This window comes from Mastigoproctus giganteus, chromosome 11, assembly GCF_048544385.1.
Source record: "Mastigoproctus giganteus isolate SK-2022 chromosome 11, ASM4854438v1, whole genome shotgun sequence".
In the NCBI taxonomy this organism is placed as follows: domain Eukaryota; kingdom Metazoa; phylum Arthropoda; class Arachnida; order Uropygi; family Thelyphonidae; genus Mastigoproctus; species Mastigoproctus giganteus.
The window spans coordinates 56,117,384-56,140,718 of NC_143585.1; the positions used below are offsets into that span (position 1 = coordinate 56,117,384).

At 37.4% G+C, this 23,335-nt stretch overlaps 1 protein-coding gene across 1 annotated transcript in view; it reads right to left on the reverse strand.

Moving 5' to 3' along the window:
• LOC150078024 (C-Jun-amino-terminal kinase-interacting protein 4-like) overlaps positions 1–23,335 on the reverse strand; it is a 518,865-nt gene that overhangs the window by 155,866 nt on the left and 339,664 nt on the right. The window contains exon 20 of the mRNA XM_090385183.1: positions 10,928–11,114. Within this exon, the coding sequence (XP_090241309.1) occupies positions 10,928–11,114 (187 nt within the window). The remainder of the gene's footprint in view (positions 1–10,927; positions 11,115–23,335) is intronic.

Here is a 23,335-nt window from a genome sequence, read left to right on the forward strand (position 1 = left end):
TTAGTCTCTTGTATGCAAACAGCTATAGGACCATATCGGGAGATTAAATCATAGATGTCATTGGTATTGCTGCGTAAACCTCTACAATTCCATTGAACAATGTTCTGCATTTTTGGGGTTTGAGGAGGGAAGGCGAGTCTGTCTGCTCCTTGTGAGTGGTTTGCTTTTGACAGTCATATTTCAGAAAATTGGGACGTCCGGGATCTGTACTGTCTTCTATGTCATCAGTTTGACCTAATGAAAATCCAGTCTCCATATCATCTTCTGCATGAAGATCAAGGACTGTTTCATTGTGTGTAGCTATATTTTCAGAGTCCATTCTATTTGAGTTTGTCTTTTGTAATTCAGTGGCTTGTTGCCTTTGTGATTTATTTGACATCTTATCACATGATTTTATTTTAGGCGGAACTGTGATAGGGGTATTACTTATTTCATCAACTAGAACGGGTTTGGTGGTTTTGAGATGTTGATAGCACAGATCGTGCCCATCCTGCAATGGATGTATTAGGCAGAATTGATACCTCAGTTTAGGTTGAAACAGCTTGGCACTTTAGTGTAATGAAAGCGTACGTGGTTTTTGGGATAGTTGACTTTATTATTTGCTTTCTTGCTTCTTGATATGTGACCTTATTCTTGATCTTGTACTTTTGTATTCTTTTGTCAATTTTTCAGAGATCGCATGATTTGAGTATGCTGGATGGTCATTCTTGCAATTTGGACATTCCAGAGCCTTTGCAGTACACTCTGTTTGTAAATGGTTTTTTGACCTGCAGGTAGGACAAGTAGTTTCGCCTCTGCATGTTGTTTGGGAGTGACCAAACTTTTGGCACTTGAAACATCTTAAAGGGTTTGGAATGTATTAGTGTTGGCTGCATGGTGCAAGAAAGCCTATGGCTTATGCGGCACCGGCCAAAAAAAAAAAAAAAAAAAAAAACACCCGACTAAAACAATGATAAAAAAAATAATAATAAATAAATAAAAATAAAATAAGATAAGATAAATAAATAATAATAATTAGTAGAAGAAAAGGAAATTAAACCTATCATCCTATGCGCTTCCCTGACCTGAAAGTACTATCCAGATGACCTTTGAATTTCCCCAAACTGTCAGCCTCTACTACCCATGTAGGCAACTTATTCTAGTAATTTATAACTCATTGGCTAAAATAAAACTTCCTGCAGTCCAATCTAAACATTTCCCCCCGTAACTTGAATTTATGTCCCCTAGTTCTAGCATCATTTATAACCTTGAAAATTCTGTCCTCATTCATTTTACTGATGCCTCTCACAGCCTTAAACACCTCAATCAAATCTCCTCTAAGGTATCTAGTTTCAAAACTTTGCAACCCACATATTCGAAGTCTTTCTTCATATAGATAACCTTTTTCCGATCTCACCAGGCAAGTTACTCGTCTTTGCACCCTTTCAAGAAGCTCGATTTCTTTGTTTAGGTGCGGTCTCCATACTTGAACACAGTATTCCAAGTGTGGTCTAACAAAAGCCTTATATAATGGAATTATATAAGGCTTTTGGAATTATCACGTCCCTATCTCTACTTGCAAAAGTTCAATAGATCATCGATAGGACACCATGGGCCTTCCTTGCAACCTGTTTACAATGCTCAGAGAATTTCATGTCTGACCGTATTGTAACATCCAAGTCCCTTTCCTCCAGTACTGGGTTTAGTTGAACTCCACCAAGTGAATAAGTTATTTTGGGATTACTGTTTCCCAGGTGAAATATCTTACACTTTGTTGGATTAAAGCATAGCTGCCATTTTTCTGACCATTCTTGAAGTCTATCTAGGTCTCTCTGAAGAAGCTCAACTTGACAGTGATCATTAACTACTCTACCAATTTTAACATCATCTGCAAATTTAGACATCACGCCCTCTATCCCTTCATCGATTTCGTTTATGAAAATTAAAAACAACAGTGGTCCAAATACTGATCCTTGGGGAACCCCACTTCTTACATTAACCCAATCTGAGGAATAGCAATTTATCACAACCCTCTGCCTCCTGTCCTGAAGCCATCCTGCTATCCATCTAAGGATTTTCCCAGTGATTCAAACCTGTTCCAGCTTATAAAGTAACCACTCATGTGGGACTGAGTCAAAAGCTTTGCTGAAATCTAAATAAACAATGTCGAAATTATTCCCTAAATCCAGCTTGTGAGTGACTCTTTCAAAATAGCGAACGAGATTTGTTAAACATGATTTTCCCTTTACGAAACCATGCTGAATATCCTTGAGAATTTCAATTCGATCCAAACGATCCTGAATTCGACCCTTAAATGTATGGGTGGATGTGGCAGTTTAGGTAACTTGCTTTAACTGAAGTCAGAAAATTCGGTGTACTAAAGGTCAATATAATATTACGTGTGGGAACAAGTTTGTGATCCTTCTTTACATGATTCTTCTTGCTTGAGTTACTTTCTGTTCTAGTAATTCCATGACTATCTCCTCTTCTGTTATGTTCAACAAATCCCACTCACTTATTACTCCTTTTGAGGAGTTCAAGGTGTTATGCAGTGAGACTTTGATTGGAATTCCACTTATAGATGACATTTTTAGTAAAAATTCTGAATGCCTTGCTTGAGTGGTCTCAATTAAAAGATCTCCTGATTGGAGCCTTTTCACCATTTTCGGTGTACAGCAAGCCCCCGTTATAACGCGGTTCGCTTTACGCTGATTCGCTATAACGCTGTTCTTATATTATAACCCGTATCTGACTATAACGCTGTCACAGATCACTATAACGCTCTTTTACAGATTACATTTTTGACATATTAACGAAATTGTTTCATTTGATGGAGTCGATAGCTTGAAAATGAATAGCAAAACAGCATTAAAACGTTTCCCCCGCCGACTTGAGAAATTTCCACGCTCAGTAAAATTTTCTCGCACGCTAATTTAGTTTCAGTACAGTGACTTGTCACGTAGTTCCGCGATCAACATTTTAAAAAATGATCAAGTATATTGCTTGTAATATTTGCGTTATATGCATTTATCCGAAGTCTAGTCATCACTCAGTAGAGTATTAGACATCGTGCGTAACGGAAAGTTTACTTGAACATTGTATCGTAATTAATTCAACCAACGCAGTTACATTTTCGAAGAGCTAATAATGACCGACAGGAATGAAAAAGCAACAATGTCTGGGCGCAGTACGAAGACTATAAATGTAAGAAAAAGACTGAATTTGAAAAGTAAATTAGACGTTTTGATGCGAATCGATTCCGGTCAACGACAAACGGATGTGTGCCATAATTCAGGACTTGCAACTTTAACTGTAAGAACAATTATAAAAAAATAAAGAATTAATTTTTGCAGCGGGAAAGATAGCTGTTCCACTGCAAGCAACTAGGTTTTTTTTTTTTTTTTTTTTGATTTGGTAGTTGTTGGCGCATCGGCTTCTGTGGCCATATTGCACCTCCCAAGGTTTTTACAGTACTTTGATCCAAGCCCGAGACGGGAATCGAACCCGCGACCTTTGGGTTGCCGGGCAGTACTTTAACCACTCGGCTGGCCCAGTCGGCTAGCAACTAGGACTAGGCCGGCTATTAGGATTGAAATGGAAAGACTTTAATTTTATTGAAGATAATGTTCCAATGCAGAATTCAGTTAAGTTAAATATTAAAAAGAGAGAGAAAGAGATTAGCCAATACGATGATCTGAAGAAAACTCGCCAAAAAAAAAAAAAAAAAAAAAGTGGAACCATTTAAAACTGGTAAGGGCTGGTTGAATAGATTTAAAATCCAGGGAGAAGCCGCAAGTGCAGATCAAGGAGCCGAAACTTTCAAAAAAGAACTTTTGTTAAAATTATTGAAGAGGGGTATTATGTGTTATACTTCTCAACAAGTTTTTAACATAGCTGAAGCAGGGCTGGTTGAATAGATTTAAAATCCAGGGAGAAGCCGCAAGTGCAGATCAAGGAGCCGAAACTTTCAAAAAAGAACTTTTGTTAAAATTATTGAAGAGAGGTATTATGTGTTATACTTCTCAACAAGTTTTTAACATAGCTGAAGCAGGACTTTTGTGGAAACGAATGCCTAAAGGAAGTTTCATATTGAAAGAAGAAAAAAACATGCCAGGTTTCAAAGCGGTGAAGGATCGGTTGACTTTATTGTTGGTTTTAACGTTGCGGGGGATTTAAAATTAATACCCCTTTTAGTTTATTTGGAAAAGGGCCAAAGTTCAACTCAAAATGCACACATTTTTCATGATTAAATTCATCAATTAAATTAAATTCATTATTTTAATTGGAATTTTAAATTTACTTTTGATACGCAAGTAGTTACCACATAATTATACGTATGCAATGCAGAATATTTTATATGTGCAAATATTTGAATATTAAATATTTTGACCAACATTTGTGCATCTTTTCATTACTGTTTATTATTCATTAGGAAATATCCTATGGCACTGACCGCAGCTCATAAATACATATGTTACCTTATGGGAAAGCGGCGCTCGCTTAGCGCGGATTCACTTAGCGCTCTGTTTTTCGGGAACGAATGATCAGCGTTAAGCGGGGGTCACCTGTACCTGCTGCATACTCCAGACATTTCTGGATGACAAAGGGAGAGAGTCTGCTTAGCGGCTGAGTCGATAAAGAATGTATAATCAGAAAAGCTGGTGGTTCTGATTTGTTTAAGTCCTTTTTCATTCTTTTTGGAAGATTGGGATCGTCTTCCATTCTGCGGGTCTCAGTATGTTGAGAGCCTGTTGGCTCTAGTGGTGGACATGCATCACAGTCCATTGTTGCTCCTTTTAGCCCTGGGAGTGAGACCTTTTCCTCCCAGATTTCCGGCCCCACCACATGGAGGCAGGAGTAGTGCCACCTAGTGGCCAAGTGGTTGGAGAGGTTAGTTTGTTAGTGCAAAAATTAATAGATATACTAGAAAAAGAAAGGTAATTTTCCTTTCTGGGTTCTTACTTAGGATCTGTTAAGTACAGAACCACTTACAAAGAAATGAGGATGAGAAAAGCACTGGAAAGAAAATATAACGAAATCATTGAGAAAGAGCACTATATATCACTTAGGAAAATCGCTTGGCACTCGGGGCCATATGGCAGTGACCTCCAGAAATGTACTTTAGAAAAATGTGAGCTCGTGTGGGGTAATAATAGTGAGTTTTTGATTTTGACCATTATCATGGTGCCGACTAAGAGAATAACTGGCAGCAGTACCAGTAAATCTACCAAGAAAAGGAAAGCGATCGATTTGGATCAGAAAATTAAACTAATAAGAATGTATGAAAATGTTCAAACATTAACAAGTATCGTGCTAAATTCAGATTTGTCAATAAAAATATAGTAGCAATATGTTATTAGTCATTCTTGACAAAGTAAGAAGTCCTATATTCCTTACGTATGTCAGGGACTTTTGTATTTTTGGATTAACCGGGAAATCGATTATCCGGGATTTGTTTTTTACCATCTACCCCAGAAAATTGAGAGTCTACTGTGTGTGTGTATATATATATATATAGGGTCTCCACACCTGAATATAATATTCCAAGTGTGGTGTCTCACTATTTTCATATATACTCAAGAGGAATAATGACATCCTTTTTTCCGCTGGCAAAGGTTGAATAAATAATTGATAGGAGATCACTTTCCTTCCTTGCCACCAGTTTATAATGCATGAAAAGCTTCACGCCTGCTTTTATTCCCCATTCCTCTATCTCTCTCCAGATTCATCTTTAATCTAATTTGGGACAAAAATAGATTCTGGTTGTTAACCAGAATCTAATTTTGTCCCAAGCTTCATATTAACCAAATATTGACAACCTGCCATGTGCAATAACCTCCTCAATGTCATTAAGAAAGATAAGAAACAAGGAAGTGCCATATCTGAATGATCCCTAAGGGACTGTATTTGCTACATTGGCCCACCCTTAAGCATTCCCCTTTATCACTACTTTGTTTCAATGGCTGCTCAAGTGCAGTATCTAAGCCAACAAAGGATTTTTTCCCTTCAATTCCAATCACACCAGTTTACAGAATAGCTCTTATAAAGAACTGCATCAAATGCTTGAGTAAAATCCAAGTAAACAATATCAAAATTTTCTTTCATTCAACTATTTTATGATCTCTTCATAGAAATTAACTCAGCTAGAGAGGAAGACATGTTCAGTGTTGAATTCACTCTTAAGGATTTTGTTCTTATTGAAATAGTACTGTATTGTGTCCAGACTTGGTGATTAAATCACCTGGCTATCATCTCTTCAACCCCTTCCTTATGGAATTAGCATTAGCAGAAGAACATGATGCAAAAGAGCAAACTTATACAGCATCAGCCAAAAAAAAAAAAAAAAAATAAATAAATAACCTGCCCATTTCACCAATCCATTCGCACCATATGTTTGTCTAGTTCTGCCTTGAATTTATTAGTTAAGCTGTCAACTTCTACAATGGCATAGTGAAGTTTGTTCTGGGAATCAATCACCCACTAGCTAAAGGAAATTTTCTGCACATCCATTCTACAACTGTCTTTCCTCAATTTGAATTTATGTCCCCTCGGGCAATTAATCTGGGAAAGAGGAAGAATTCCATCAGCATTGAGCATGCTCAAACCATTCAAGGCCTTATACACTTCAATCAGATCACCTCGCAGGTGCTTAGTCTCCATAAGAGCAACCCTTTGTTCTATTCACTAATCTAGTTGCCCTTCTCTGTACTCATTCCTGCAACTCTACATCCTTCCTAAAATGTGGCCTCCAGACCTGTATACAATACTCAATGTGTGGCCTGACCATTACCTTATACACCTCGTTATCCCTGCTAGAAAAATTCCTATATATCATTGAAAAGACACTATGAGCTACTCTTGCAGGCAATGTGCACTGCTCAGAAAAATTTTATATCTGCCTGCACAATTACCCCCAGATCCTTTTCACTCTCTACCACGGTTCAATGTAGTACCAAACAGTTGATACGTTACTCTACGGTTACTGTTTCCCATACGCAGTACTTTACATTTGTCAATGTTAAACTTCAGTTGCCACCTCTCAGCCCATCTATCCAACTTTTCTAGATCCTGTTGCAGTAGCATACTGTCATTAACAATCCTGCCAACCTTTGTATCACCTGCAAACTTAGACATTAAGCCTGTTATCCCACCATCAATATCATTAATAAATACAGAAAACAACAAAGGACCAAACACTGAACCATGGGGGGGGGGGAGGTCCACTAATAACATTAGTCCATGATGAGGAGTGTCCATTAATTACCACTCTGTCTTCTCCCACTCAACCATCCCTTTATCCATAGCAGCAATTTGCCTCCAATGCCACACTGCTCCAATTTGTTCAGCAGTCTTCCATGTGCAACAGTATCAAAAGCCTTTCTAAGATTCAAATATATGATATCAAAGTTATTCCCTGCATCCAGTTCCTTTGTGACCACATCATAGTATCCAATCAAACTGGTCAGGAAAGACTTCCCTTAACAAAGCCATGCTGTGTCCGAGCTATAACTGAAGTCTTGTCTAGATAATCCTACAGTGCTTCTTTAACCAGTGCCTCCATTAATTTTCCTGGAACAGAAGTTAAACTAACGGCTCTATAATTACTTGTGTGGCCCTTTGATCCTCCTTTGTGAATTGGTGCCACATTTCACATCTCCAGTCCATGGGTACCTCCTCTGAGTCCAAAGAAGCTCTCATAATTATGGCTAAGGGTTTGCTTACTTCCTTTGCTGCCTCCGTTAATATAACTGGATAGATCCTATCCACCCAGGGTGTCTTTTTTATGTTTATCTTCAACAATTTCTCCTCTACTTTCCACTCAGTTATTACAAAATCGTCTAGCTCACTGCCAGAGTTTAACTCACCTCTGACTTTCCTCTCCCTGAATAAATCCTCATGGGTGAATGTAAATGCAAAATACTCATTTAGTTTGTTAGCCACCTGAGCAGGATCATCAACAGTTGAACCATCAATATCCAGTGGACCAATCTGATTCATCCCTTTCCTTCTAGAGTTTACATAGGTAAAGAACTCTTTTTTATTGTTTTTCTTTGCATCCTTTGCCAAGGATTTCTCATAATCTGCCTTTGCCTGCCTAATCTCCTTTGTGACTTGGTTACAGATCAGCTTATATCTATCATAGGCTTCCATGTCATCCATTAATTTATATGTATCCCATGCATTTTTCTTCTCTGCCATATGTCTCATTAGTTCATCTGACATACATTTAGGCCTAAACCTTGAACAGTATTTCTTAGTTGGTATGTAAAGCCTAGTAGCTTCCAAGATTAATTCTTTGAATGCTTCCCATTTTGAATTTGCTGTTGGTAACATTATCAGTTGGTTCACCCATATAGAATTTAGAATTTAGATACTGTCTCAGACCACCGTAGTTGCCTTTACGAAAGTAAAAACTCTTCCCTTTACCCCTGATGGTAGTTACCTCTTTGAGTAAATCTCACTTCAGCATACTGTGATCCCTCCCACCTAGTGGTTCCTTTATCTGCAGATTCTTAATGTATGATGAATCACTATTGATAATCAGATCAAGAGTATTACTCCCTCTAGTTGCCTCCCAAACATACTGATGTAGAAAACGATCATCCAATAAATCCACAAAAGCCTTGCTAGTGTGTGAGGACCAACCCACAAATTCTAGTCAATATCTGGGAAATTAAAATTCTCCATTATAAGAGACTCTGATTTACTGGCCCACTCTATTTCCCTGTACAGTTTTTTATTATACTCATCAGAGTCGTTAGGTCTATAACACACTCCTACTCTCAATTTTGATCTCGCAATGCTTATGTCACACCAAACTAACTTGACACTGCACTGTCCAGCGATGTCGACTGGCTTCACTTCCTTGGATTTTGTGTGTTTCTTAACTAATAGCATAACCCCTCCTCCCTTCCTATCCTGTCTATTCTTTCTGTACACATTGTACTCCCCAGATTCCAGTTCTGCATTCCTTATATCTGTGTGACACCATGTCTCTGATATCCCAACAATATCTGGCTTTGATGTTTTGAGCAATACCTCAAATTCAAATTTATTTACAAAAACTCCTAGCATTTGTGTACATGCAAGTATACATGCACCTGTTCCTATTCTTAGCTAACCTAACACAACCCATGCGTTTACTCGTACCACAATGACTCCCAGCAGTCTCTGAAATATCTTGCATCTTGTTTTCCAGGCTGCTGCTGCTCATTCCAATAGAAGCAGTGCAAGAATAACTTTCACCTCTGCCAGTGGCTACTGTTAATATATTAGTCCTGGTATCCCCCCCCCAAGCTAGCAGTTTTCCAACCCACCTAACAGTGCCTCAATAGCATCAGCAAATATTCTTGCACCCTTTCTATTTAGGTGTATCCCATCCCTATGGAAGCAGTCTCTCCTGTTAATACTATATTTCTGAGTTGGTGCAAAATGCTTAATAGCTTTTATAATTACTTCCCCAAATGCTTCAAATGTAAAATTTTCAGTTGGTCCTAATGAATTTAAAAACTGGCTAAGACCACTGTAGTTGGCTTTATGAAATCCCTTCCCTTAACCCTTGACATTATTAGCTATATCTTTAAGTATAAATAAACTAAACAAATTTTCTGTTTATACTCCAAGAAAGTCTGATAATAGCTGGCTATAGAAGTCACAAGATATCTTTCATCAATATATTATGATCCTTACCACTTAGTAGTTCCTCTATTTGGATATTCTTAATGAATGATGAATCACTGCTAATAATCAGATTAAGGGTATTGTTTTCTCTTGTGATAACATGTAGAAAACCATCATACAATAAATCCATAAAATTGCTGCTACTATGAGCGAACAACCCACAAGTTATAGTCAATATTCTGAAAAATTAAAATCCCACGTTATAAGACAATCTGATTTACTGGCCCACTATTTGTTTGTTCAGTTATTATCCTCATCACAGTTGTTAGGTCTATAACACACATATTCTCATTTTAGTTTTCCCAGTGCTTATGTCACACCAAAATGACTCAAATATTGCACTGGCCATCCCCATCATTTGGATGCATTCCCTTAGAGATTCTATGTACTTTTTAAACAAGTTTAACCATTACTCCTCTCCTCTGCCCTACCTGTTTTTCCTGCACACATTGTACTTGCCACATTCAAATTCTGCATAGGTTATGTCTGGGTGGCACCATGTTTTCAATATCTATATTATATTTGCATATGTTTCGAATTAACCAGTACTTTAAATTCATAAAATTTGTTTTCTATACCTCTAAAATTAGTGTACAAGCATGTATGCACCTGTTTTTATTTTTAATAGCCCTAACACGTGTATTTTCAAATACACAAGTATACACAACTCACATATTTGCTTGTTGCATGATGACCCCAGCAGGCCTTGTAACCTCTGATGCCTCAACTTTTCAGGCTGCTGTATGTCCCAATACTGTTAATCTATTATTCTGTGCATCCTGCCACCAAGTTAATAGTTTTATGACCATCACCTGCCAAAACAATGAAATTTGAACACAGGTCTGTTCTAAACGGTGTAGAAGGATGGCTTCATAACCACTATGCCAGGTACTTTGGATTGATGATAATATTCCAAATTGAATTGTAAAAGTTGCTCAAAATATACTAAATTAAGTGAATTGAACGAATCCATAAGGAAACTTTTACATTTCTTCTATTTAGTATGGGTCAATTAATTAAATTAAAATATAATAATTTTAACAGAACATGTTTTGTCCGTTAACTTTGTGTTAGTATATTCTTAATTCCTAAAATCTATAGTACACTATATTCTTAATTCCTAAAATCTATAGTGCACTATATTCTTAATTCCTAAAATCTATAGTACACTATATTCTTAATTCCTAAAATCTATAGTACACTATATTCTTATTTCTTGAGATCTATAGTAAAATGCATTCTTAATTCCTATACTAAACAGTCTTACGTTCCATTCTGTGCTCCCATCCACATTGTAGGCAGAACACTAGACATTTTCTCTATCTGGTCATACACAAGTTGATTCTCTTTTGAAACTTCACACACACCATCCTTTACTATTTCTGGAGGTGCTCTCATCACAACCCATTGCTTATCTTGCTGCCTTTCTGGAATTTTTTCATCTTCAGTCTTTTCTAAATATAATGGAGTAAGCAATTTGGTAAAATAAGGTGTTATCAAAAGACTTGACTATTGCTATTACAAACTCAAGAAATTTAATTTACAAAATGTCAACAAACTAGAGTTGCATCAAACACACTACAGAGGGTGAGTGCATTTCTACATAAGATGGATAGTTCTAGCACATTCTGTAGCGGTTTTTATTCAGTTCTGAATATCATTTTAATAAAATTTTACTATAGAGTAAAGTGAGCTGCATTTAATTGGATAATCCTTGCATATGCTGCATGGATATACAAAGTGTGGCTATTAAATAACAAAATCATTGCAATAAAATAAATGTAATGAAATATTTCATACCTTACAAGTTATCCCTTTCAAAATAATTGCCTTGGACTTGCGCGCGCGCACGCACGCACACACACACACGCACATGCACCACATTGTTCCATACATTTCTTTCAAGCACAGAAATATTTCTGGTAGTTATCTCTGTAAGCCCATTTAACACTTGGGTCGTTTTTTCTGAATATTATCAGTGGACTTAAAATGGGTTCCCTTAAGTACACTTTTCAGTTTAGGGAAGAGAAAAAAGTCAAAGGGGCTGGTCTGATTAGGATGCATGTTCACACACACACACACACACACACACACACACACACACACACACACACACACACACACACACACACACACACACACACACACACACACACACAGGAATGTGTTTTTTAGGCCAGAAACTGGCAAAAAGAGAGCATGTTGTGTGCTGGAGCAGAGTCTTGATGGAGCATCCAACCATGATCATGCCTAAATTTTCCCCTTTAACTGTGTCTAACTGTTTCTTTGTCCATATTCAGTTCTAATGCAACTATTCTAATGCTTAAATAACAATCATTTCTAATCAATGTCCTTACTCAGTCCATCAGTTTTCATGGATTCCAGACAGCTTGGTTGTTCATCATCTTCCACATTCTCTATCTTCCTTCTAAAAATCTTTTGTGCCATTCAAACACAAGCTCTTGAAACAGTATCTACCCCATAAACGTGATGTAACAACTCAACTTTCAAGTTGGTGTTCTCTTTAATTTTGTTAAAAATTTGAGGTTGATTCATTGTTTGATTCTTGACTGAGTTTTCCAGCAATCTGCAAAAACACAAGGTAATGAAAACCTGTCTCACTGCAAAGCAAATGAGCATGTTGGAACACGACTTGGCTAAGGAAAGGTTCACGGTCAACTGTTGTTCCCCGGTTTCAGAGGTGATGCTTGGTTTGTAGTGGCTACGCACACAGTTTCATTATTTAATAGCCACACCTTGTATGTGAAGGCAATTCTAAAAACTTTGAAAATAACATACAAAACTGAATTAAAAAAAAAAAAAAAATTAGAAACTAAAGATTAAAAATAATATTTTTGTGAGTTCTTGTATTATTTGCACAGTTTTTATGATGTATGTTATACAGGTATGGTAAGACCCTATTCATGAAGAAGCTTTAGGTATGTATAAATACATTTGTGCTATCTCTCTCCCTCTCCAACCACCCACCCACCCACACACACACACACACAGTGATGAGTTTGTTTAATAACAATTAAACATGCTTTTTATTGGCTAGTATGTTATAAAGGTTACTATGCAGTACATTCTTATTACAGTTAAGCTGTCGAAATAATGGCACACCGAATAATGGAATGTTCGGATGTTTACATACAGCACAGATGTCTGGCAGTGCCAAAAAAAAAAGAAAATGGCAAGTCACGTGATTACTGAATTAGTTTATGTTTGCTTTGAAAGTGAATTCTGTATACTGATATCGTGGATTATACTGATGATTTATATTTATTTTAAATTAAAAACTCCTCACTATGGATCCTAAGGTTAATAAACCTTACATAGAGAAGAAAAAAAGAACAACATTAAAGTTAGTGACAAACTTAATATAATAAAGAAAACAGAACCGGGCGTAAGTAAGAGTATTAATGGCAGAATATAACACTGGATCGCCAACACTGCATAATATTAAACATTCACAGCACAAACTTTTAGAATTAACTGCATGTTCAGAACCTAACAATAACACACCGATGAGCCAAAACATTATGACCACTTACCTAATATGATGTTAGTCCTCCATGTGCAACCAAAACAGCTTGTACCCAGTGAGGCATGGACACTACAAGATTTCTAAATGTGCCTTGTGGTATCTGGTACCAACACGTAACCAGCAGATCCTTTAACTCCTGTAAGGTCCGTGGTTGAGACATTGCAGATCGGAGTTGCTGTTCCAAAATAAACCACAGATGCTCGATGGGATTGATATCGAGGTAATTTGGAGGCCACAGCAATAACTGGAAGTCTTCTTCATGTTCTGCAAACCAGTCTCAAACAATCCGGGTGGTGTGGCATAGTGCATTATCCTGCTGAAAGACAGCACTGCAAGAGAGGAAGACCATTACTATGAAAGGGTGTACCTGGTCAGCAATGATGTTTAGGTAGGTCGTAGACATCAGAGTGCCCAGCACATGGATGACTGGCCCAGGTTATCCCAGCAGAACATCGCCTAAAGCACAACACTGCTGCCACCGGCTTGTTTTCGTCCCACGGTGCATCCAGGTGGCATCACTTCCTCCAGGTAAACAACGCGCACATACCCAGCCGTCCACATGGTGCAACAGGAAATGTGATTCATCGGACCAGATGACCTTCCTCCAATCACTCAAGGTTCAGTTTCGATGCTCGCGTGCCTATTGTAGGCACTATCGCTAGTGAACCATGGTTAGCATGGGCACTTGAAGCAGCTACGCAGCTCCATTTTCAGCAGGGTTCGACGTACTGTGTGTTGTGACACATTACTCCCATCATCAGCATTCCAATTACTGGCGAGTTGCGCAGTCTCTCTTCTGTTGTCACGTACCATCCAGGAGAGCCTTCACTCACCTTGAGGAGCCACGGTCATCCAACACCTCGCCGGCAGTTCGTGGGTTTCTCCTCCTCCTCGGACTATTTTCGGTAGGTACTAACCATGGTTGACCATGAGCACCCCACCAACTGTGCCGTTTCGGATATGCTCTGACCCAGTCTTCTGGTCATTACAAGTTGGCCTTTGTCAAACTCGTCAAAGTCCGCTGCCTTTCCTGAAGAACAAGAGTAACGTTGATTAATGGAGCTCAGTATCAGGTGTGTTTTATACCTGACCCACGCATGCGCCATAGTTCACCTGCAGTTGCCTTGACTTGCATAACAACTCGCTAGTCATAACGTGACTAGCGAGTTGTTATGCAATTTTGGCTCATTGGTGTATAGCTGAAAGTTTACACAAGACAAAATTAGAAAACTAAAGTGCTGCATGAGTGGCTTTTATTAAAATGATCAGAAGGTATGGCTATATCAGGGTCAATGATTATTGTCAAAGCAAAAGATTTTAAAGAAAAAATGAGCATTGATAGAACAATTGCGTTTACTGATGGATGGTTAACTAAATTTAAGATAAGACATGGAATTAGAAAATTAGACAGGAAAAAAACAGTATGCTGACACAGAGGCAGCTAAAGAATACAGTGTGACATTTGAAAAGCTTGTTAATGACAATCTTGCAGCTGACCATATATGCAATGCTGATGAAACCGGTCTCTACTGGAAATGTTTGCCACAAAAAACATTGGCAGGTTGCAAAGAAAAAAAGTGCAAGTGGTGTTAAGCAAAATAAAGAAAGTATGATAGTTCTTATGTGTGCAAATGCATTAGGCCAATACAGAATTAAGCCTTCAGTAATTGGTAAATACCATTGTCCATGAGCCTTGAAAGGAATTATGCATTTTCTGAAGACTTATAAGGTCCAAAAAAAATGCTTGAATGGATAAAGAAATTTTTCAAGATTGGTTGGTTGGTTGGTTTTTGGGTTTTATTGGCACATTAGCAACTAAGGCTATAATGCGCAAAAACTAGGTGATATATATAAAAAAAAATGTTAACTTTCACTGACCTAATTACTTAGGTCACCATGTCAACGTATAAAATAACAAAGGTATAAAATGTAGAAAAGATAAATCAATAAAGAAATAACAATAACGTATAAATTTTAAATACAAGTAAAAACCTTTATTGATTTAAAATAGCTAAAAATAGCTATTTTAAATTCAATGTCAGATTTTATCCGACATGATCACTGTCGGATAAAATCTGACTGAGTGTATACGGCTCAGTCAGATGATTAAAAGCAGTAAAACGGATATTGCTAAAATCTGGACAGTCAATTAAAATGTGTCTGATAGTTAAAATTGTGCCACATGACTCACACATAGGAGGGTCATCAGCCCTCAGCAAAAATGAATGAGTCAAATGTCCTATGCGGGTCCGAGCAAGAACAACTTCCTCCTTATGATGTATTGCAGTATTGCCACGGTTCAATTACAGGCTTTATACGATGTAATTTATTCGTAGTCTGTCTACTCCACGAATCCTGCCATTGGGAGTGTATCTTTTGGTGTATTATTTGCCTGTAGTCTGTATAGGGGATTGACAGGAAGCGATTATTATTGGGAATTGCTGATTTGGCTGCGGTGTCAGCCAAATTTTAAGAATCTGCAGATAAATGAACCACTAGGTTGCAGTGATCACAGTGTGCTGAAGTGGGATTTACTCAAAGAGGTAACTACCATTAGGGGTAAAGGGAAGGGTTATTGCTTCCGTAAAGGCGACTACGATGGACTGAGACAGTATTTAAATTCTATACAGTGGGACCAACTGATGATGTTACCAACAGCAAATTCAAAATGGGAAGCATTCAAAGAACTTATCTTGGAAGCTACTAGGCTTTACATACCACCTAAGAAATATTGTTCAAGGTTTAGGCCAAAATGGATGTCAGATGAACTAATGAGGCATATGGCAGAGAAGAAAAATGCATGGGATACTTACAAATTAACACATGACACAGAAGCCTATGATAGATACAAGTTGATATGCAACCAAGTTACAAAGGAGGTTAGGCAGGCGAAGGCAGATTACGAGAAATCCTTGGCAAGAGATGCAAAGAAAAACAGCAAAGAGTTCTTTACTTATGTAAACTCTAGAAGGAAGGGGATGAATCAGATTGGTCCACTTGATATCGATGGGTCAGCTGTTGATGATCCTGCTCAGGTAGCTAACAAACTGAATGAATATTTTGCATCGACATTCACACATGAAGAGTTATTCAGCGAGGGGAATGCCAGAGGTGTATTCAACTCTGGCAGTAAGCTAGAGAATCTTGTAATAACTGAGAGTAAAGTGGAGGAGAAACTGTTGAAGATAAACACAAGAAAGGCACCCGGGGTGGATGGGATCTATCCAGTTATATTAAAGGAGGCAGCAAAGGAAGTAAGCAAACCCTTAGCCATAATTATGAGAGCTTCCTTGGACTCAGGGGAGGTACCCATAGATTGGAAATGTGCAAATGTGACCCCAATTCACAAAGGAGGATCAAAGGCTGACACAAGTAATTATAGACCTGTGAGCTTGACTTCTGTTCCAGGAAAATTAATGGAGGCACTGGTTAAAGACACACTGCAGGATCATTTAGACAAGACTTCAGTTATAGCTCAGACACAGCATGGTTTTGTTAAGGGGAAGTCTTGCCTGACCAACTTGATTGGATACTATGATGCAGTCACAAAAGAACTGGATGCAGGGAATAACTTTGATATTATATACTTGGATCTTAGAAAGGCTTTTGATACTGTTGCACATGGAAGACTGCTACACAAATTGGAGCAGTGTGACATTGGAGGCAAATTGCTGCTATGGATAAAGGGGTGGTTGAGGGGGAGAAGACAGAGAGTGGTAATCAATGGACACTGCTCATCGTGGACTGATGTTATTAGTGGAGTCCCTCAGGGCTCAGTGTTGGGTCCATTATTGTTTTCTGTATTTATAAATGATATTGATGATGGTATATCGGGATTAATGTCCAAGTTTGCAGATGATACAAAGGTTGGCAGGGTTGTCAAGGACACTACTGACACTATGCTTCTGCAACAGGATCTGGAAAGGTTGAGCAGATGGGCTGAGAGGTGGCAAATGAAGTTTAACATTGACAAATGTAAAGTTCTACACATGGGAAACAGCAACCCCAGAGCAACGTATCAACTCTATGGTACAACACTGACAGTGGTAGAGAATGAAAGGGACTTGGGGGTGGTTGTGCAGGCAGATATGAAGTTCTCTGAGCAGTGCAGACGGGCTGCAAGAGTAGCTCATGGAGTATTGTCAATGATATACAGGAATTTTTCCAGCAGGGATAAGGAGGTGATTATTCCATTGTATAAGGCGATGGTCAGGCCACACCTAGAGTACTGTATACAGGTCTGGAGGCCTCATTTCAAGAAGGATGTAGAGCTGCTGGAACGAGTACAGAGAAGGGCAACAAGATTAGTGAATGGAACAAAGGGGTGCTCTTATGAAGAAAGGCTTAAGTTTTGCAAATTACAGTGTCTGGAGACTAGGCACCAGCGAGGTGATCTGATAGAGGTGTATAAAGCCTTGAATGGTTTAAGCATGCTCAATGCTGATGGGATTCTTCCTCTAGCTCAGAATAATCACCTGAGAGGGCATAAATTCAAATTGAGGAAAGACAGATGTAGGATAGACGTGCGGAAATTTGCCTTTAGCCAGCGGGTGGTTGGTTGGTGGAACAGACTTCCATCCCTTGTGGTGGAGGTTGATAGCCTAAATAAGTTTAAGGCTCAGCTGGACAGGTATTTTGAACGAACAGAGGGGTGAAGTGGAAGTGGTTTTTTTTTTTTTTTTTTTTTTTTGGCTGATGCTAATAATGCTAATGCTAAATCATTTCCCCTAATCCCAATATGGCTGGGAATACAGCAGAAGCAGGAAGTGAATCTTCTGCTGAATGCTAGACAGAACTGGATGAAAATTATATCTCACAGTTATTAAAGCCTGTAACACGCTGAGAGAGTCGGAATATAAAATGAACCATTGGTATTGGCATTTACTAATGTGATCCAAGGCTAACTCTATAGCGTGCATTCAAGATTGGCTCACTCAAGAATTTAGCATTAGTATTAGCATTTGATGCAAGAAAGCAAGCTTATGCAGCATCAGCCAAGAAAAAAAAAAAAAAAAAACCACTTCCACTTCACCCCTCTGTTCGTTCAAAATACCTGTCCAGCTGAGCCTTAAACTTATTTAGGCTATCAACTTCCATGACAAGGGCTGGAAGTCTGTTCCACCAACCAACCACCCGCTGGCTAAAGGCAAATTTCTGCACGTCTATCCTACATCTGTCTTTTCTAAATTTGAATTTATGCCCTCTCAGGTGATTATTCTGAGCAAGAGAAAGAATCCCATCAGTATTGAACATGCTCAAACCATTCAAGGCTTTATACACCTCAATCAGATCACATTGCAGGTGCCTAGTCTCCAGACACTGAAATTTGCAAAATTTAAGCCTTTCTTCGTAAGAGCACCCCTTTGTTCCATTCACTAATCTTGTTGCCCTTCTCTGTACTCATTCCAGTACTTGCTCTACATCCTTTTTGAAATGAGGCCTCCAGACCTGTATACAGTACTCCAGGTGTGGCCTGACCACTGCCTTATACAAAGGAATAATCACCTCCTTATCCCTGCTAGAAAAATTCCGATATATCATTGACAATACACCATGAGCTACTCTTGCAGCCCGTCTGCACTGCTCAGAGAACTTCATATCTGCCTGCACAGATTGTTCCAGCAGTTCGAAAGAATTTATGTGATATGGGGAAAGAGTCCAAATTTTAAATGTGTCTTACTTCTTGATAACTGTAGGGCCCATCCTCATGAATCCAAATTAGTTTCTGATTGTAAAAATATTTTTTCCTGTTATTTACCATCCAATGTCACTTCTCTCATTCAGCTCATGGATGAAGGAGTTATCCAAAACTCCTTGATCCTTGAAAAATTAAAGATGCAATTTCTACTGCAATTTCTTGGGATACTGTAAAACCTGTCACTCTTGTGAGAGCATGGAGGAAATTATGGCCAAATGTCACGTTTGCTGACCGACCATCTGATGATGATTCTATTGATAGTTTTAATGTAAAGTAAAGGCAAAGCAGTATTGAAGAAATAATGCAAACAGTTGAATCTACCAGAACAGAAAATCCGGCTGAACTTTAGAATAGCGAATCTGTACAGGATGCTATCCTGTACAGATAGGAAGGTCATAATTCCATTCTAAAAGGCAACTGTAAAACCATATTTGGAATACTGCATTCAAGTATGGAGACCTCATCTGAAAAAAGACATTGAGCTTTTTCAAAGGGTCCAAAGACAGGCAACTCCCACCAGCAAAACTGCTGTGGATTTTTTTTTATTTATTGATTTGAAAATTGTTTTTAGTATAGTATAGTATTTTTTGTATAGTATTTTTTTGTGTTTTTAGTATAGTATTTTTTTGTGATTTTCTGATTAAATTGGTGCATTTATTCTTTACTCGGCCTTGTAATTGCATAGAAACCACAGTCAATTTCTGGGCATTGTAGAGACAGCAGCATTCAAATCTACAGCCATTGTTTTTCGTATCGAAATAGCAGATACTGGAAGTTCAACAAAACTTGTAGCAGTGTAATCAGTATTAACAGAGGATTATAAATTATAGCACTACTTGCATGATTTAATAATTTAATTTGTCACTAGATCGTAACGTATGACAGTAATATTCACAGAACGTTTAGAATAGGCGATTTGGCATAGATAGCTAGCATGAGAGATAGAACCACATGGGTGGCAATAGATAGTTAAATTAGTTATCTATTATAACTACTTTGATTTTGCAAATGTAAGATTTTAAATTAATACATGTAACGACTTAGATTTTACAAACATAACGTTATAACTTAATAGGAGATACAAAATTCATATAATGTAATTCGGTTGGAGATAAAACTTGATATTGAGCTGAAAAATGGTGTAGATGCATCAGCTCAATAAAAATTGGAGTATTAATGGGATTAAGTACCAAAAATTTTGCAAGAACATAACGAAAACCACTATAAAAACACATGAAACATAAAAGACTTTGAAAAACTTATCACGGATTGGAACACCGAACCCATAAATATAAAAAACATCCACAACACCCTATTTGCCATTAAATTAAGCAAGCTAAAAGCATTAAATAAGATTTACCAAAAGCACAAAACACAGAACAAACACCTCAATAATGCCCTAGAAGACATATTTAAATTCAGAATTAGCATAGACTATGACCACAAACCCAAATTAGAATACTGCATTATCAAATTCCTAAACAAATCATACGACCATTTCAAATTCAGTGACATTATCAATAAAAATAAAGATTACCTACCAATTACAAACATCCAAATTAAAGTTAGAAACAGCTACACCAAGCCCATAGGGTTAACAATATGCAACTACAAAAACACTATTAGCAATATGGATGAAGTAGACCAACCCTGTCACTGCCAGGAAAGCAAATATAAAGACTACATAAACACGTATTACAACCATATAATCACAGGCAACCTCAACATTATTGAAGAGGGGGCACACTAAAAGAGACCATGAAAAAAGGTACAAAATTCAGACCTAACACCCCAGTCAGCTTGAAAAACATATGAAAATCAATACACGCAGATCTACTACAATTCGCATTAAAAGCTGCATACAAACACAGTGAACCAATAGAATCTTTTCAAAGCTCGATTTGCACCACCACTGAAAACATACTGATTTCAGAGAAAACACAGCACTACAAAAATATGATAAACAGGATAAACCTGGAAACTTCAACTGCAAAGTAAAAGAATTGCAAAATAAATTTGTGATCACAAGCACAGATAAGGAAAACAACAAATTCAGCATTATCTGTAAAAAAATTCTACATAGAAACAATCAAAGAGGAATTGTATCACAATGACACATACAAATATACAAGCACTGATCCAAACAGCATCAGTAAGAAAATTTTGGCCATGCACAAAAAGCTCAAAATAAAAATAGACAGGATACAATACCCTACATATATTAGATACCTAAGTTTCACAAGGTACCTACCTACCTACCAGAAAAAGATTTATTACATCAGGCAAAAATAGTTACTTAAAATACTCTAATAAGATAATGGAAGAAAAATTAAAACACATAACAAATGAAATCAAAACTCCAGAATCATCACTGACAACAAAAAATATTTGGAATATATCAAAAACCAAAACAATAACATCAAAAGTATATATACATACGATTTTAAAAACCTATCCACAAGCATTTCTCACGACAACTTAACCATAATACTCCAGCAATACTACGAAAAATATCACAAAGTTATTAAATGCAACAAACAATATTGGAATGACCTCAACAAACTCAGTATAAAAGGCAACTACGTACTCATGGGAGACAAAATATACATACAAAGCAGGGGGATAGCTATGGGTTCTAGCAGTTCTTGCTCCATAGCTAACCTTTACCTGCACCACTATAAAAGCAGAATCATAGATAATGTTACATTTTACAGATATATAGATGATGTCCTAGGGATAAACAATGACAATTTTGGAACAGTGGCACAAGAAATTTACCCAACAGACCTGGCTATAGAACGCACAAACCTGCATAACAACCAGCAAGTCGTCTATTTAAACAGCAAAATTACTATCAACCAAAACATAGTACATACACATCACTATGATAAGAGAGATCTCTTCAACTTCACTACTATAAAGCTAACACACTGGGAAAGCAATATAGCCAAACACATACATGGAAACACCATAAGAGATCGAACAAACAGGTTGTTAAAAATATGCAACAATATAAATAGCACAAAAGAAGCCATACAAAAACTCATAAAAATGCTCATGATAAACAAAATAACCAACCAATACAAGCAGGCATCATATAAAAACAGCCACACACACTTACATAAGAGCAAACCACCCTAATATCAACCCACATACATTTATTGAAAATACCCTAGAAATGCCAAAGCAATAAATTATTTTATTCCCAAGTTTTAAATGGGTCTATTGCGCTCAGACAAGGCTCGTCGTCTGACTGCACTACAACCCGAATCCAAAAAATACCCCCCAGATTAAAATATCAACAAAACATCACCTAACAAGAGGCTGTAAATATGTAAATAGCCATACCGAGGGCTGTTATGCCTTAGAAAAGCTATACCGACACAGTCCAAGGTATGGCAAAAGAAAATGTTAAAAGAAAATGTAAATACATAGGTAAATACAATATGTAATAAGTGTATAAATTCCAGTGTTAATTATCGCATATAGAATTAACAGCATAACAACTACCCAATCACCAAAGTTGCACCCAACCACTTAAAAATCCCCCCCCCCCACCACAAACATTAGCATAGGATAACAGGGCCCCGAAGCTAATACACCATCACGCCATTGATTACAGTAAGTGTGACTATGCGGCCAAACTTTGCTACATATAAAACATTTAGAAGGAAGGCAGTTCCCCCTTTCTAAACTACATCTACTGGACTAGTAACGGTAAGTAAGAACCTTCACATATTCGGATACATACCCGTAGGGCTTTGTGTCAACTATCCCAGTTTGCTGCATAGAACGCTAACAAGAACAAAAAATATTAATACAAAAATTTAAATATTACAATATAATTAATATAAACATACTTAAACTAAAGACTAGCAAAACTGGTATAGTGACAAGAGAAACGGGTATGTATGAGGCATTACATCAAATGGGCCATCGATCCGCTCAAAGCCCCTGACAAATTGATGGTCATCAATCCCCTGAGGGGATTGATGACCATGTAATGGAATGTATTAAATTAAAGTGCATAATAATATTAAATTTGTATTGTAATTTAAAATAAGAATAGTTATAAGAATAATCATTAATTTTGATTAGTTGTTAGCTGCAGGTAATGAAAAATCATCAGCCAATTGTAATGAAATTTTCCTTACCATTAGGTTAAAAACTACATAAATATATGTTTATAGGCCCTACAGAATTAAGATAGCCTTTATGGGCTTACCTGATCACCTGAACCGCTAATACCTATAGGCAAACACCATTTACCGAAAACATTCCACAATTAATTGTACATTTAGATATTGATATGTATATGTACATATGTATGTATATGTATTACACACACACACACACACACACACACACACACACACACACACACACACACACACACACACACACACACACACACACACACACACACACAA